At 38.4% G+C, this 18,045-nt stretch overlaps 1 protein-coding gene across 5 annotated transcripts in view; it reads right to left on the reverse strand.

Annotated features, from left to right (window-relative positions):
• Window positions 1-3,515: 3,515 nt before the first annotated feature.
• LTA4H (leukotriene A4 hydrolase) overlaps window positions 3,516-18,045 on the reverse strand; it is a 30,683-nt gene continuing 16,153 nt past the window's right edge. For 3 of the 5 annotated variants that reach the window (XM_081595332.1, XM_081595331.1, XM_081595329.1), the window contains 13 exons: window positions 17,311-17,383; window positions 16,898-17,038; window positions 16,034-16,057; window positions 15,457-15,527; window positions 14,900-15,011; window positions 14,189-14,333; window positions 12,991-13,094; window positions 12,491-12,561; window positions 8,918-8,972; window positions 7,197-7,292; window positions 5,233-5,315; window positions 4,477-4,581; window positions 3,516-3,805 (listed from right to left, as the gene is read on the reverse strand). In XM_081595332.1, the coding sequence (XP_081451458.1) occupies window positions 3,688-3,805; window positions 4,477-4,581; window positions 5,233-5,315; window positions 7,197-7,292; window positions 8,918-8,972; window positions 12,491-12,561; window positions 12,991-13,094; window positions 14,189-14,333; window positions 14,900-15,011; window positions 15,457-15,527; window positions 16,034-16,057; window positions 16,898-17,038; window positions 17,311-17,383 (1,198 nt within the window). In that variant the 3' untranslated portion in view covers window positions 3,516-3,687. The remainder of the gene's footprint in view (window positions 3,806-4,476; window positions 4,582-5,232; window positions 5,316-7,196; window positions 7,293-8,917; window positions 8,973-12,490; window positions 12,562-12,990; window positions 13,095-14,188; window positions 14,334-14,899; window positions 15,012-15,456; window positions 15,528-16,033; window positions 16,058-16,897; window positions 17,039-17,310; window positions 17,384-18,045) is intronic. The other 2 variants (XM_081595330.1, XM_081595333.1) reach the window with 2 other exon arrangements.

Genomic DNA, 18,045 nt, shown 5'->3' on the forward strand with positions numbered 1-18,045 from the left:
CCAGTGCTACCTGGGAATCCCTACCTGTGCTCAAATCCTGGCCCTGCCATTTCCTGACTATGTGACCTCTAGGCAAGTTACTTGACTTCTCTGGGCCTCAGTTTCTTCATCTACAAAATGGAGATGATAATAGTACCTATTTCAAAGGGATTTTGGGAGGACTAAATGAGTTTATACATTTAAAGCTCTTAGAGCAGCACCTGGTACAATGGAAACGCTACGAAATTGTCTGTGATGACTATCATTGAGGCTTTTTAAAACAATATATTAAAAAAATATTTATTTGGCTACATCATGTCTTATCTGAGGCACACAAGATCTTCATTGCATCATGAGTGATCTTTCTTTGCTTGGCTAGATATTTCTTATTCCTTCAATCTCATTTTAGGCCTTCTCTTCTCCAGGAAGCATCCCCTAAACCCTTCAGTGGGGGTAAATGGCCCTTCTCTGGGCTGCTTTCCTTCTTCTTTAGCATTATATAGAAGTTATTTTTTTTTAATTGAAGCATAGTTGATTTACAGTGCTAATTATAGCTGTACAGCAACCATGATTCAGTTGTGTATACATATATACATTCTTTTTAAAATAGTCTTTTCCATTATGGTTTATCAAGTAAATTGACTACAGTTCCCTGTGCTATACAGTAGGGCCTTGTTGTTTATCCATACTATATGTAACAGCTTACATCTGCCAACCACAACCTCCCGCTCCCTCTCTCCCCCAACCACCTCCCCAGTAGCAACCACCAGTCTGTTCTCTATGTCTGTGATTCTGTTTGTTTCATGGATAGGTTCATTTGTATCATATTTTAGATTCCACATGTAAGTGACATCATATAGTATTCATCTTTCTCTTTCGGACTTACTTCACTTAGTATGATAATCTCTAGTTGCATCCATGCTGTTGCAAATGGCATTATTTTGTTCTTTTTTATGGCTAAATAGTATTCCACTATATATATGTGTGTGTGTGTGTATATATATGTATGTATATATATATATATATATATGAATGAAAGAAAGTGAAAGTTTGCTCAGTTGTGTACGACTTTTTGCGACCCCATGGACTGTAGCCTGCTAGGCTCCTCTGTCCATGGAATTCTCCAGGCAAGAATACTGGAGTGGGTAGCTGTTCCCTTCTCCAGGGGATCTTCCCAACCCAGGGATCAAACCCATGTCTCCTGCATTGCAGGTGGATTCATTACCGACTGAGCCAGCAGGGAAGCGCCTGTATACATGTACCACATCTTTATCCATTCATCTGTTGATGGACATTCAGGTTGTTTCCATGTCTTGGCTATTGTGAGTAGTGCTGCTATGACACAGGGCTGCATGTATCTTTTTGAATAGTTTTGTTTGGATATATACCCAGGAGTGGGATTGCAGGAGCATATGGAAGTTCTGTTTTTAGTTTTCTGGGGAGCCTCCATACTATTCTCCACAGTGGCTGCACCAATGTACCTTCCCACGTTGGATGATTCTCTTTTCTCCACACCCAGAAATTACTTATTTTTGTTCACTCAGAAATTATGTGTGAACCCAGCCTGGTATAAAGACATTCAACATACACTTATTAGCTGAGTAAGTGTATTTGCCGAGTACAAAGACATTCAACATATACTTATTGCTGCTGCTGCTGCTTCGTGTCCGACTCTGTGCGACCCCCTAGACGGCAGCCCACCAGGTTCCTCTGTCCCTGGGATTCTCCAGAAAAGAATATTGGAGTGGGTTGCCATACACTTATTAGCTGAGTTAATTGTATGTTGAGCTGAGTAAGTGTATTAGCTGAATAAGCGTAGCAGCCACTGAGCTGGCTCCAGGTAAATCCCTATGAACATTTGTCTTTAGCGCCCTCTACCTCCTCCATCACATCCTTCAAGACCACCCTCCTGCATCCCTGGCCCCAATTCATGTTCAGTATCACTAATCAGTGTAACTGAAAAATGACATTAGCTTAGAGTATGGGGTATGCTTATAGATCAAGGGAAGACTCCTAAAGCATCATCTGGGTCCATGTATTTGCTCAAGCCCAATCACTTAGGGCGTCCCAGGTGGCGCAGTGGTAAAGAATCTGCCTGCCAAAGCAGGAGATGCGTGTTCTATCCCTGGATTGGGAAGACACCTTGGCGGAAGAAATGGCAACTCCAGTATTACTGCCTGGAGAATCCCATGGACAGAGGAGCCTGGCAGGCTATAGTCCATGGTGTTGCAAAGTCAGACACGACTGAGTGACTGAGCGTGCACACAATCACATAGAATGTGATTATATACCATGAACTTGAGCTGAACTCTGTCCTCTGATAGTCCCAGCAAGGAGATGAGTGAGAGCAGGACCTTGACAAACAGAATCACGCTGCAGCGTAGCAACATGCCCAAAGGGAGAGGACTGTTGGGGAGAGTGAGAGCAAGGGAGTCTCAGGATTACAAGAAGGGCCAGGGTGTTTGCTTCAATTTAAGACTTTCCCCCTCTTTTAACTACATTAGCACTTTTGGAGGGTATTTAATGATGATATACCCCCACCCACATTTATCCTTTAAGACACCATTCCTCTTTGCTAGAGTTTACTTGGCCAGGGGTAGATCAAAGCCAGGTCAGAGTCTCACCTGTGGGAGTTTGGAATTAGGACGGTCTCTCCACGTGGTAAGAACTATCTGCAACAGTAAAGCTAGGGGTAGCCAGACTATACAATGTGGGCCACTTCAGTTCAGTCACTCAGTCGTGTCCGACTATTTGCAAATAGAAATGGAAGAGTACTGATGTCTCTCCTGTCCTGGTGTCAGTGCCCTTCTGTGTGTCCTCAGATGCTGATAACCTCCCCTTACCCTGTATTCTTAAAATAATCCTTTTCCCTTTCTGACGTCTAGTCATCCGGGTTGCTATCACTTATGATCAAGGCATCCTAACTAATATAACAGTGGTTCCCAAACTCTGTGCTGAGGCACCCTAGGGCACTTCATTACATTCATGGGGTACTTTGTTACTCTCTCACTTGGATCAAGTTGTTGTATTGTTTTTAATTATTTCTTTCTCTGTGTTTTATGTTGTTTGTTGATGGAGAATGTTTGCTGATCACTAAGGAGATGAGGCACGTTGAATAGATTGTCAGGTATACCTGAGGAAAGAAGCAGGGTATTGAAGTTGACCATCTGACCCTAACAGTCAGGAGAACAGGTCAGCAGGGGGATCCAAGTATGGGGAGCAGAGTGCTCCCACTAGTTTATACATTTTTGGTGAGGGAGTTGATCCTATGTTCACCAGCTGGATGATGAGCAAATCTAACCAAGTGTTCATGTGTAAGTTTATTTAAAGAGAAAAATCTTAATTATGCTGAATTTTTGGTGTGTAGAAGACTCAAATTAGCTTAAAATAAGAGGTAAATAATACTATGTTGACATGTCTATCTTGTGACCATATAGGGAGAAAATGAATATGAAATAACTGAAAAACCTGACATTTATAAATCAAAAGGTTAAGCTTTGCCAAAATTCACTGTACAAAGAACATGCCACCAGGGGTGGAGCAGGGGGAGGTAGCTCAGCTTTATTTATGAAAAAAAATCACTGACAAAACAATAAAAAGCCAAAACTAAAAAGACATTTTTAGTTACAATGTGAGTTGAAGTGTTGTATTTTTTTATGGATTTGATTTTAAAAAGAGAAATATCTGACATCAGCAATGGGCAGGTCCTTAATCCACTTTTAAATCTTTCCCCACAAGCATGGCAGTCACAGGGTGCATGGATGCCTTGTGCTCTTGGTAGGCACGGATGGCTTGATCATGGGATTTGTCAAAGGCAGCAAGATCCCTGCATTTAAAAAAAAAAAGATAATGACTTGTTTTGGCAAATTTTATTATGCTTGCAAAGCAAGCAGATTAATAATAGATAGGTCAGGTTATATTTTTTTCAGAATTCCTGTCAAATTCATAGTCAAAATAATTTCACTGAGGTATTTTTAAATTGTTAAATTTATCTTGTGGCCAAGATAACAACTTTTTTCGATTTTTACCAAGCATTCCTTTATTATATGTCAAGCAACCTATTCTTCTACCTAATTGCAACATTTGAATTAAACAGGTTTGGCTTTACCTGCTTGATCCTTCTTGCATTTAACTTCAGACACTTTTTTCTTGTCCTTCCCTATTCACCAATGATCTTCTACTTGATTTTAAAGATCTTCCTGTGTATGTAAGATTGCCTTCAATTTATTTCCTTTTCAGCAGCATCTAACCCTATTTGGCTGGCCCATAACAGATAATCTTCTAAAAAAGCTAACGAAATCATCTCAAATTTTAAATATTTAGAAGTGTTAACTCCTATTCCAAAATTATATCTATAATCTTTAACAAATTTAAAAATATTATTTTTAGATTGCACTTTACAAAGTATTATAGCAACAACAAAAATATCTGTTTAAGATTTTTCTTTCCCATTCCTAATGTAAAGTCAAACAAAGCACAGTGAGACTTGGTTCTTACTTGAATAAGGGCCGTGTAAACTTCATCCTTCCTTGTTCAGTCGCCATTTTCAGAGCCAAAGGAATTGCTTCCTCCCATTTCGATTGAATGCAGAGTCGTAACCATCTAAAAGGAGGATTTTAGGGGGTATGGGGTGGGAAATGAGGTGGAAACAGGATATGACAGACATATCTGAAAACTTTGTAATGATAAATAATCCCATTATAGCTGCACTGTACACCACTTTATATTATGTCCTTATTCTGAGAATCTCAAATCCTTACATATATCATTCAATAATTGGAGAAGAGAAGGAAGAAGAGTATGTTCTTGAAACATATCATGTTTTAGAATTTGGATTATGTAGGTGCTCATGGGCCTAACATATGCAATTTCTGAAGGAATTAAACTTTGTTTCAGGCTCACACTACCAAATTTAAATTAAGAAAAGATGGACAGAATCAAAGATTTCTGACTGTTCCCATTTCAGAGCCCATTTGGTTAGTTGTGGAAGAGTGCTGATTTACCACTGGATCCTTAATTCTAATTTTTTTAAAGGCAAGAAAAGCTTATAGAAAATTCTAACAAAAATTAATACGATCTTATTACAGACACTGCAAATATTCCTTAAAGACCATTATAATTCTGTATATAGATGCAGTAAATTTAACAAGGATTTCTCGAGACTGGTGTATGTCTCATATGCTGCTTCCCCTTTCTCTACCTGTTAAACTCATTTTCCACTTTCTTCCACAGAGACAAGTTAAAATGATGTACCTGAATCGTATTTCAGAATTGTTAATGGCATTGAAGTTGTACACCTCTTGCATTCGCTTTATGTGCCCCAATGGAAGAGGTGCCTAGAGCAAAATAAAGAAGTATAACGTATCATTTCAACAGGATTCCTTGGAAGAAAGGAATGGGAGAGAAATTCTTAGCCCGATTAAAATCCTCAATAGTGTATCATATAGCAATAAGTTAGATAAAAATAAACAAGTGCACATTAAGATAAATTTTGTGCAAACTTATTCTGAATACAGATGTCCTGTTAGGAGCCAAAGTGTTAGTCACTTAGTCGTGTCCGACTCTGCGACCCCACGGACTGTAGCCCACCAGGCTCCTCTGTCCGTAGAATTCTCCAGGCAAGAATACTGGAGTGGGTTGCCATTTCCTTCTCCAGGGGATCTTCCTCACCCAGGTCTCCTGCACTGCAGGCAGATCCTTTACCGTCTGAGCCACCAGGGAAGCACTGCGAGCCAAGGGTTAATTAAATTAAATGAGAAGTACTCTCTTGAGACTTTTGGATGTATATAAATACTAACTTTCAGACCCTTTAGAGAATCTTTCAAGTTCTTCCTTATACTTTACATATCTTAAATTTATTCTATTCTCCGGATCCAATCACAGTTAATTTTCTTCCTCACTGAGTTCCCCCAGTGTTATCTTTGTATGTTTCCTCTGAAATCCCTTTTAAATTATCTATATCCCTACAAAATAGCAGTTTTTAAATTTTTATCTTACAGAGCCCATCAGAATCTGATGACTAATATGTACCCTTTCCTTAAGGGGAAAGTACATTTACATATAAACACAAACTTATGTGTACAGTTTCAGGGGGTTCATAAACTCTTGTGCCCAAGTTGTGTGTGTGAGAGTGTGCTCAGTCGTGTCTGGCTCTTTGCAACCTCACAGACTATAGCCCACTGGGCTCCTCTGTCTGTGGAATTTTCCAGGCAAGAATACTGAAATGGGTTGCCCTTTCCTACTCCAGAGGATCTTCCCAACCCAGGGATTGAACCATCTCCATCTCTCTTCCATCTCCTGCATTGGCAGGCAGATTCTTTATCACTGTGCCATCTGGGAAGCACTTGTGCCCAGGTTAACCCGCCCTAAAAGGAGAACAAGTTTGGGTGAAGGAGAGAAAGAAGAGTTCAGTTTGGTCACGCGGAGAGTCTGTGGTGCCGCATAATGCAGGCTGAGGAACCACGAGGTAGTTGGTAACTCTCTGCTCCAGCCATGACTTTACCTTACAGAACCTCACTCCCACTCATTAACCATCTCTGCTCTCACTGACTGCCTGAATTGTTTCAATTCAACTAAGCTTCACGTCAAGCCAGGCTGGCCAGCCGGTTAAGGTCTCGTCCTCAGTGCCCTTCCTCTCCCAGTGTTTGATGTGCCTGCTCCTCAGTCATCCCATCATTTCTCTTTTCACAGTTCCAGGAGACAGGGCAGGAGGAGCTACAGAAGTGTGTGATGATGGCTTCATGCACTAAAAAATGCTCTAAAGCCCTTGTTGCTGTAAACTGCTATTCCTCATCTTGTATCAATTCCACAGGAAATTCTGTTCAAAAGTCTCCATCCCTCTCAAGGTCCTTAGACCTAAGAGCTCCCTGTCTTATAATAAGAAAGACCTCATTGTCTCCCACTCAACATATAGCATCTCCTCTCAGCTGTGCATATTCATTTAATCCCCTGCCTTTGAAACCTTCAAATCTGCCTGGACTTCTTCCTGTTAACCCCTAATCCAGTGAGTCCTCAAAGCCCCTGCTCCATCCTGTGATCTCCTTCTCCTTGTCCTGTTCTTTCCCTTTCCACCAGCTCCCTCCCTTCTGTCCTGGGCTCCTTCAAGTCTCCCAACTAACTTCCCTGCCAGCATTTCTCATTCCATCCAGCCTCCCCAGCATCAGAGGAATAGTCTTTCATACCCATTTTAATTTCTCATGTTTTGAGTTAGTACTTACACTCTGGAGCATCTGTGCTAAAAATTCATTTACTTGATGGGAAGAGAAGTCTTTTAGGTCTGCTGAGCTGAATGAATTTAAATCATCATCTTTGGCCTGAAATAAATGTTGCCTGATTATTTACATTCATGTACATATCAACAAAATGTATTGATTTATCTGACATAAAAGTTAAGAAAGAGAAATACAAGGATACGTAAGATTATAAAAAAATAAAATTAAGCATTAGCTATTTTAAATCATTCTGAGATGGCATCAGTATAAGTTAAAGAGCTGATATGATTCCTAGATCTATATTACTTACGAAAAATTAGACTATTAATAGTAAGAGTGGAGGAAACTTGACATCCTCTGCCATTTGCATTATATAGATTTCCAAAGTAAAGAAACACCGCAAAATACATGGCAGGTAATTTACAGGCCAATTCAAAAATGTGGGTAAAAAATCAAATTGCATATTCTTTAAAATCAAATTGCAGTAAGGAACACTTAAGGCCACAAACAGATCTTTCCCTTCATCTCCACATATTCTATTTTCCCCTGCTTAAATCCTGGAAATTGTCTAAGGAAAAAAAAGTGGTTCTGTACTTTTCAATTTAGGATTCACTGTGATTTATCTTTGAGGAAATGATTAAGGAATATTAATAAAGCCTATCAAAATGGGTATTTTTAGAATCTTTTAAAATAGTTTCAAATTGTTTTAAACTAGGTTTTCTTTTAAAAGAAATATATTCAAAGGTTTGAAAAAAAAATCAAATAGGACCAAATGAAAAATTCCTCTGCTTTTGCTCCCTGTCTCTAAGTCCCACTCCTCAGAAACCTATATGACTAGTTCCTCATATATTCCTCCAGAAAATTTAATGTATGCATATATATCTTTGTATAGAGACATTATTTTACAGTTTCCTCCCCTTCAAAATGTCCTTAATATCAGAACTTCTTCCCTTTTTAGAAACTTACCTCAATATTAGAAGTTACAGATCTCATTCTTTGCTTAAAAACATGCAAATTTAAACTATCGAGGATATACTCATTAGTGCTAAAAACATAAAGAGCAGGGGAAAGATAAAACCAAAATTCACGGTCATGGTTACGTGGCAGGGCCAGGTGGGTAGAGAGAAGAATGAGCTGGGGAGGGCAAAGTACTGACAGAGGAGGCATATATGTGTACAGTCAGCCTACTACTCTGACAGGAAACTGCTGAATTTTATATTTCCTTATGTTCATATTTTATTTAAAACCAGAGTATCTTTGTCATGGTTTCTTGCTCTGTTTTCCTGATTTGCCTTACTTCTGATTTGGTTTCTCTCCCTTTTCTGGCTCTCCCTTGGTTCTCCTAATACCTGGAGCTTTCTACTCCTCTCTTACACTCCATTCCCAAACTTTGGGGGAAACTATGCCTCCCTATCTCTTCTTCTAAGAGCCCCTTTATTCACCGTTCCTTAAAAATCATTTCCTCTCCCCTAAGAGGCCTATATTCCCCTTTCCCTTTTAAGATCAAGAAAAATCAGAACCAATACCATCAACATTCATTTGTTTTCCCCTCAAGTTCAACTTTACACACTGGGGGCTGGTATATGTTATTTTGGACAAACCAGACTGAATGAATAGCCTTTCCGAGCACATGAGTTCATAAATAAAGCACCACTCCCCCACTCCATTGAGTAGAAACGTATTTGTACAATTCGAAAAGGAGGCAAAAACCATACATTACTACTCACAGTGATCCATCTTTGACTCAAGGTAATGCAAGCATTTGTCAGGGTCATATCATAACTGCAACGATGAAAAAATATTAGAGCTTATATTTTATACAAAGCCACATGCTTTTGCATCAATGCCATTCTGAAGTTACAGAATATACTTAAATTTCCAAGTTCTTTTGAAAATAACCCCAGAGTGATGGCAATAGGAAATCTTCTACCTGATTTAAATATGACTGATATCCTCTAAGAACACAGAAATCCAAGTAGATACCAAATTAATGAAACACTGGATTATTTTTTTTTTAATTTATTATCATTGTCTGTGCTGGGTCTTTGTTGCTACATGAGGGCTTTCTCTCATTGTAGCAAGCAGGGGCTACTTTCACTGTTGTGTGTGGTCTTCTCATTGTGGTATGCAGGCTTCTCCGTGTAGCGGCTTCTCTTGTTGGGGAGCACAAGCTCTAGAGCTTGGGTTCAGTAGTTGTGGCACACTGGCTTACTTGCCCTGAGGCGTGTGGGATCAAACCCCTGTCCCTTGCGTTGCAAGGCAGATTCTTAACCACTCGACCACTGGGGAAGCCCCAACACTGGATTATGCACTGGAGAGAATGCCAAAACATCTTAGCAGAGACTGTCACACGCTTCAGTAGTATGTGCTGAAGGGGCTGGGCTGGGCTGAGCATATTCAGTGTTTGCTGATGGCAGGAGCAGTTGCAGGTACACAGAACCACATGGCAAACACCACAAGGTCCTTGCTGTCGTGGATTTTACCTCCCATGGTTCCAACCATCTAATCATCCACCAGATCTGCCAGTAACTGCTATGTGACAGGCACTGTTCTAGATGATAGGGAAATAATGGTGACACCCTTGGGAGACTCTGAAATCTTGTGATTTTGTTCCTCTCTTTTCAGAAGAAAGCAGAATTAACGAACCCTGACCATTAAGCAAAGCAACTTATGTTAAGGTTTATGTGTTTTCAGCTTGGAAAACAAATCATGCATTTTGCAACAATGGAAGAGACCATGTAATGTGTGTGAAATTCTTGTAAAACATCTCTCTTTGTCTGTAAGTCATGCTTGCTTGATGTGAAATATTTCTGTTAGAACACAGAGAGGTACCTGTCCTGCAGGGCCTAAATGAGGTAAGTTTTGATTAGAAGTGACCACTGAACTTGCTTTCAGAGTTTGTGCCATGGGGCAAGATAATAAAAGGGTCAAAACAGTGACCTTTTTGTTTGCATTTTGTTTTGTGGCCCCATGGCTTGTGGGATTTTAATTCCCTGACCAGGGATTGAACCTGGGCCCTTAGCAGTGATAGCGTGGAGTCCTAACCACTGGGCCACCAGAGAGTTCCCAGGAGTGATCTTTTTTGAATCAGCTGCCAGTTTATTTTCATGAAGTAGTCAGGCTATGGGCAGTGGGCAGGCCCTTTTGACTGCCCTCGAGCCCAAAGTGGAACCAGAGGTCCTTGACTGTTCAGGATGTAAATTACCTTCAACTAGAACATAACTTAGCACTGATTTCATAAGAAACAGCAGGGCAGTAAAAAAAAAAAAACAAAAAAAACAATCTTCAGCTGGTCTGTTTCTTGGTGCCTGAAACTTCCTTTTCATTGTAACGAAAAATATTAAATAAGGATTAGTCCAGGCAGGCGAAGCAACCCTTTCTTAGGGCAAGGTCCTAAGAAAAGTAACGAGTGAACCAGGTATGAGCCCTGTTCTCCTGGTGCTTCAGTGGAGTGAAGGAGAAAGACTTAATAATTACACAAATAAATTTAAGATTACAATTGTGGCAACAATTGTGGAGAAGTGATCCACAGCACTGAGAAACCCAAAATGGGACACTTGGCCTAGTTAGAGAGTTCAAGGAGTGCTCCCATGAGGAAGTGGTTCTCGGGTTGAGACTGGGATTAACTGGGTAAAGAGTACTCAGGGAGAGGGAACAGCAAGTTCCTGGCTGCAACATGGAAGAGTCAGCATCTCTGAACAGGACTCTTGGGAGACCAGGGTCCAGGCCCCTGCTTTAAGGAGGGTGCTTTGTTTAAAAGGCAGTATAATGGGGTGATGGCAACCAAGGTTTAAATCTCAACTCTCATTACCTGCTGTGCAACCTTTGGCAAGACACTTTACTCTAGCTAAGCCTACTATGCCTCCTCTGGAAGTGGGGATGGTAATTTATGACACTGTTTTAATAATGAACATAAGGCTTTTGTGTTATTTTTCTTACTGCAAAGGTTTTCAAGTAAAGGGTAATACCTTAATTCTTTTCTGTATCTCTCACCATCTTTGTACAGAAAGGAGGCACTAAATAATTGTTGTTGCTGTTGTTTAGTTGCTGTGTCATGTCCGACTCTTTGCAACTCCACAGACTATAGCCTGACAGGCTCCTCTGTCCATGGGATTTCCCAGGCAAGAATACCGGAATGGGTTGCCATTTCCTTCTCCAGGGGAATCTTCTCAACCCAGGGATCAAACCTGCATCTCCTGCATTGGCAGGCAGATTCTTTACCACTGAGACATGAGAGAAGCCCTCTCAGTAATTACCTTCAATGACTTGAACTAATTTATATTTATAATATCACGGAAATTACTTTTTTGACCCCAGGGTTAAGGTTCTAACACCTAAGAACTCAACTCTTATTACAAACTAGTAATAGCTTAATGTGAAAGTAAAGTTGCTCAGTTGTGTCCGACTCTGTGCGACCCCATGGACGGCAGCCCACCAGGCTCCTCCATACATGGGATTTTCCAGGCAAGAGTACTGGAGTGGGGTGCCATTTCCTTCTCCAATGCATGAAAGTGAAAAGTCAAAGTGAAGTCGCTCAGTCGTGTCTGACTCTGTGCGACTCCATAGATGGCAGCCCACTAGGCTCCTCCGTCCATGGGATTTCCCAGGCGAGAGGACTGGAGTGGGGTGCCACTGCCTTCTCCGGGTTCTGTCTATACATACTCTCAAATGCTAAAATTGGGCAATGGCCCCTATGATTATATTTCAATTGAGAAAAATTTATATAGAGTGAAATGCACAGATGATAATTATACAGTTCAGTGAATTTTAACAAATATATTCCACCTAAGGACTGAACATCACAGTCAAGGTATGGAACATTTTCTGCACTCTGGACATTTCCGTCATGCCCTCTTCTAGTCAAGTTCCTCAACTTATGACACTATAATAGCAATCAATGTACTATTCTGCCACCAGAGGGCTTGTTTGCAAGCATTATGTAAATGGAACCACTCAATTTGTCCCCTTTTGTGTCTGCATATTTCCCTCAGCATAGCATTTTTGTCATTCATATTGTGTGTATGAGTAGTTCAATTCCTTTTATTGCTGAAGAATATTCTATTACAACCAGTATTCTACAATTAGCTTATTCATTCTCCAGGCAAGGGATATCTAAATAAAGTTTCTATGATATTTTTGTAAAAATAATATATATAACCATACATATTTTATTCATAGGCTTTAATGGTGCGGATCACAACCTTAATAGCTTAAGGAAGGCATAAAACTCTCTGAGATACTTTGAGGAGCTCTAGCATTTCAGAGAATGAGAAGGAAAGCATTAGAATGTAAGCCCTTACTTGGGTTTTACAGGGGGCAGTCCAGGCGAGTACAGCCAGGTGTTCCAATCCACTTGATTGAGAATATCAACCTGAGAAGAGAAGGCACATGCAGTTTGCTACAGAACAATCTTTTCTATTGAAAAAAAAAAAATCTAAAACAGATTTTTAGGTCCTCAAATGTGTAATTCTGTCTACACTGATGTGCAAGGTAATTTTTAAGTCTCTCTGAAATAAATGTATATTAATCGGCAGTATTCTTTTAAATAATTTAAATAGGAAAATCAAGTACACACACAAATCTCTGAAACATGTTATTGCAGGTTGCTCTGATACAGGAAAATTCTACACATTAGTTCATCCTGTTGAGACCACATTTTAAATAGGAAAACATTCAATGAAAGACTAAGTTTTAAATTCTGGCCCAGTACCACTATCAGGTAACTCAAATCAGCCTAACAAATAGCCATTAAATAAAGATAGATTAGGCATGCAAAATAAGAAAGCTTTTACAATCCAACCTTATCTTTAAAGTGGGAATACAGGAAATCCTTCCAGTTATCAGTAGTTATGCTCTTGTAGGAAAATTTCTCAACATAAGCCTTTAAGAATCCTAGGAAAACCTCTAAGGTTTTTTAAAAAGAAGAAAAAAAAGTCAATTAATAGATAAGTAATTAGTTAATATTTTTTTTGGCACATTGTACCAAACCACAGAGAACATTCAGAAAAAAGGAAAAGCAGTGAGGGCTACAAGGATAGAATAACGTCAAAATGTTCAAAAGCAGAAGTCGAATTTAAGTTGTACCTTGAAGAACATATGTAATTTGGTGGAAGGGAGAAGAGAAATCCTAATTAGAGATAAGAGGATAACATAAGACACAGAAAAGGAGTACACAACATAAATTCTAAAAGCAACAATCCAAGTATGACTAGAGAGGAGGAAAATCAGATTGGACAGGAAGGATGGATCCAGATGAGGAAGGGCTTTCAAAGTCCATTAAGTCAAAGTCCAAAAGAGAGTACAGTTATTTATTTATCTAACCATAAGTTTTTATTTTTTTAATTAAGATATCATTGATTAACAATGTTGTATTAGTTTCAGGTGTACACCAAAGTGATTCAATTATACATATGTGTGTGTGTGTGTATACATATAGTCTTTTCCAAAACAGAGTACTTTTAAATGCTCATCAATGGGGAAGTTTACATAAACTCCATACAGTTGGTATTAAAAAGCATAAGAGATTTGTAAATTCTGATATGGAAGGATATATGTGAACCATTGCTGAATTAAAAAAAAAAAGTAAAAAAATATAGAACAAATATATAGTATGATCCATTTTCTGTATTTAAAATAACTATAGGTACTTATTTGTTCATTTACACTGAGAAAAAGATCTGGAGCCATATACACTAAACTGAGGGACTCTCACTTGTTACCCCTATAACCTTCTATACCACATTAAGTGTTTTCAATGAGCACAAGCTATTTTCCTAATTTTTAAAACACTGAAGAGTTTCTTTTTCCTTTGAAGTGAAGCAGTACAATTCAGAATGCAGGGGCTATTCAAGTTTCAAGTAGAGAGGTAATATCAGCAAATGATATAGATTTCTTCAGCAGCTACATAAAGAATGAACTGGAAGGATAAGACAGAGCAAAAACAATAGTTAAAAATTTTATTACTCTTGAAAAAAAATTAGAAAATGCCAACTACTTGCCTGGTCCTCCAAGAAGCTGTTCAAGGTAAAAGAGTAAAGCAAAGCCCTTCTCATAGGGAACTGAAGAATATGCCACGTCAGGGTCTACATTCGTCAGGTCAACCACGAGTTTGGTGAAAGGATGGGTCTCCCCAAAAGTCTTTATCTGCAGGACACAGAGAAAAGTTCAAATATGAAGTCTGGTTACCACCTTGCAGACAAGTCAGTAAGGAAGTGTCACTTTACTCAGTGTCATATCAGTGTCATAACTTTAGGGGAATCTAGAACTTAAATTTAGAGACTGGTAATTATAGGATATGTTAGCACACATTTCTGGAAATCAATTAATGGAATGGCTACTAGTGTAAGATTCTGTAATATTTCTTGCCTAGATGAGAACAATGTTTCAGTGCCTGGTTAGTAAATTCAGCTCTCAGGAGAGAGCATTTAAAAATGACATAAATACACCAAATAAAATTCAGAGTCATCAAATATATTCATTGCAAAGCCCCAGTAAGCTCTGACTAGTCATGAATACAACCATACACAGGATAAGCATTAACATGTAACAAGAGAACATAATACCAGCATCTGCTGGGTTTCCACACCGGTAAAAATGACTTTCTTATTGCCATTTAGTACAGCGTAAAGTAAAGCTGCCTTACAATCTGAACCTTTGAGTTTCACTTATACAACCTGGGATGGATGCTTTTAGAAGTATGACTCATTTACCGAATTCTGGAGTTCTCCCCATCCGCCCAGAGCGTGAAAATGTCTAAACTTTTCACCGAACAGTCGTCCACAAATGTGGCGTTCCAAGTATACGGTATGTCCTTCATTTAACCTGAAAAAAATTGAAGAATAAAAACACTGGCATGGCTGAGGAAAAAAGGCATGTGATCAACAAGGTATTTTCTTTTTGGCATTTCTACAGAGCAAAGCAATTGTAAAGTGTGAATACTCCAGTCTAAGCAGACCGCTCTGCGTGGCTTCCTTGCATTCAGTTCAGAGCAATGGGAAGCCCAGCCCAGAAGATGGCAGTGGGGGAAGTAAAGCCGTGGCTCCGGTTTTATGTGTCCCTGTGTTAAAATGAGACCACCCCACAAACTAAATAGCATCAGCTGAAAACCTCTATTCTATCTGATACTGTGACAAATATTACAGAATTAAAAAAAAAAAACCCTGTAAAGAGATGGTAGCGAAGATATACACACAATCCAGAGAGGTGGAAGGCAGGGAAAGAAATCAAAAACAAGAACCAATAAAGAAAGAATAATAATAAATCTTACCAAAAGTGATCCCAAGTTTTGTTGGTCACTAGATTTCCTGTCCAACTGTGAGATATTTCATGTGCTATAACCTAAAGGAAATAGTGGAAGTGATTATCTTAACCTAAAATAATTCATTATGTAAGCATTCTACTTTTTTCAATTCCATGTTCAATTTATTTCATTTTTCCCCACATTTTCAGTTTTTTTAACATTAGCTGAGATATTCAAGGAATTATTCAGTTCAGCAAAAAAACAAAAAACAACAATTTAGCCAAACATAAAGTATTGTAGAGTTTAAAAAATAGAAATTAAACATTGTTTTAAAAATACTAAATAGATACATCACTCCATTAAAAAATATTTCATAAACATATGAAGAGATCAAACCATAAAATGTTCTTAAATCTAAGGCAATTAACAGTGTAGTATATGGCTTGATACCTGTTGAGGTTTGACAGAAAACAACAAAATTCTGTAAAGCAATTATCCTTCTATTAAAAAATAAATTAATTAAAAAAATTAAGTTGGATGGTTTCAGAAAAAAAACAAAACAGTGTAGTAATGACTTGCAACAAGATAATCCATTTTAACTTACATTGGAGAGTGACTTGTCACCAGCCTAAAAAAATAAAGAAAATTACCTTAATATTTCAGAAATCAAATTACAGACTATATCTAAATGACAGCCTATGTCAAGACCTATTCTGGCATTTATGGTTCACTGTATTTCTGCTATTGTACTCCAAATAGTTCAAAAGCAACATGTATTGAGGAAATTTTTTTTAAATGCAGGATTAAAAAATAGCATTATTCTTTCTCTCCTTAATCTTGGGAATTTTCCCAATACCAGGAGGCCAGTATACTTGTCTCTAATTTCCCAGAAACATTTCTCCTCTTCCATTTTTTTTAATGTACCCTTATTTTCTTTCATTCTCTCCTTCTTACCCACAGTATATTTAAGAAAATTTTGTAGTGTCCTGTGTCCACTATGGTGTGTTTTATTTATTTAGTTGCCAATCCATTACTCACTTGGTTCTAGGAAGGATTTAAAGTAGCTTACAAAGGCATATAAAATATAGCTATATACTATGGGCTAATTCTTCCCTAGTCATGGTAAATGGAGTTTTGTTTTGCTTTTAACCAGAACCTACATGCCAAGTATAAATGGTATTGTTTCTTTCTCTGGATAAACAATCCATCAATAGACTGTTGTTACACAACCCTCCAGTCCCAGCATCCCAAAGCACCTTGAATCTATATTATTTTCTCCCAAATGGCCAAGTTAGAAAGTTGATATGATGATAGTAACTATATTAAACAATAAAATCAGAAACAAAGATTACATAAATAAGAGAAAAGACTCTAAAAAAAAAAACACTATTAGGAGCCGAAGTTTCTTCTTATCTAGGTTTATGTTTGAGGCAAATTCAACTTCAGATGAAGAAAAATTTACACTTACCAGCAGAGTAGGAGTTACAAAAGTGAGGCAAGGGTTTTCCATGCCGCCATAGGGAAAGGATGGTGGCAGGACCAATAGATCATACTGCCCCCAAATATATGGGCCTCCCAGATCTTCTGCAATTTTAAGCATAGATTCAGTCTGGAAAATGAATGCATATATATTTGTACATCTTAATCATCACCATAATAAATTTCCTAAAAGTACATATTGCTTTCTATGAAGGCTATGAGTTAATGATGCTATTTTAAATAAAAATGATACCCCAAAAATGCATCAACTGCAAACTCATATAAAACAAGATACACTATTCGACTCTTTTACTACAGTACTTAAAACCATTCATTTCATACTCAAAATCTTATATCTACTATCTGTCACTGTTATTAAAAAAGGGTAACTTTATGACCAACCTCAGAAAATTCGTAAGCAGACTTTTCCACCTGCTCTTTCTCAGACCATACCAACGTCCTTGGGCCAATCTGCCTGCAAAATGAAAAGGCTCAATAAAAATGAAATTCAGGGCAAATTACTCACCTGGTTCTAGGAAAGATTGAAAGTGTCTGCACACAAATTCTGACAGAAGTATGATTTACCACATGCTTATAGGGAGGAGGTGAGGCTAAGTGGTTTTTTTGAGGTACAAACCTCCTGCTATACATGTGGCAGTAAATCTGCTTGTCTATAAAGGGGTGCAGCTGGAGCCACGTGAAAATCTAGACGTTACGTGCCCCCAGAGGTTAGCTCACTGGCTCAAGTAAGACCCTTAGGGATCTAAGTTTCTTCCCTCAATCTTACAACTGTAGAAACCCAGTCATGGCTCAATAAGAGATTATCCTAGAATAGGAATGGATGTAAACTCTGTTATGCACTTAAAGGTTGATCACTTTTATAGTAGAAGAAATAAACAGAAAGAGAAGGAAATCCTGTCAAATGCTGTAACATGGAAGAACCTTAAGGATATTATGCTAAGTGCAATAAGGCAGTTACTGATGGACACATACTCTATGATTCCATTTATGAGGTGTCTAAAGTAGTCAAACTCGGTGAAACAGAAAACAGAACAGTGGTTACCAGGGACTGGAGGGAGGTGGAAATGGAGCTGTTGTTTAAAGGGTACAGAGGTTCAATTTTTCAAGATGAAAAAG

This window comes from Giraffa tippelskirchi, chromosome 4 (assembly GCF_054371585.1).
Source record: "Giraffa tippelskirchi isolate mGirTip1 chromosome 4, T2T-mGirTip1v1.2.pri, whole genome shotgun sequence".
Taxonomy (NCBI): domain Eukaryota; kingdom Metazoa; phylum Chordata; class Mammalia; order Artiodactyla; family Giraffidae; genus Giraffa; species Giraffa tippelskirchi.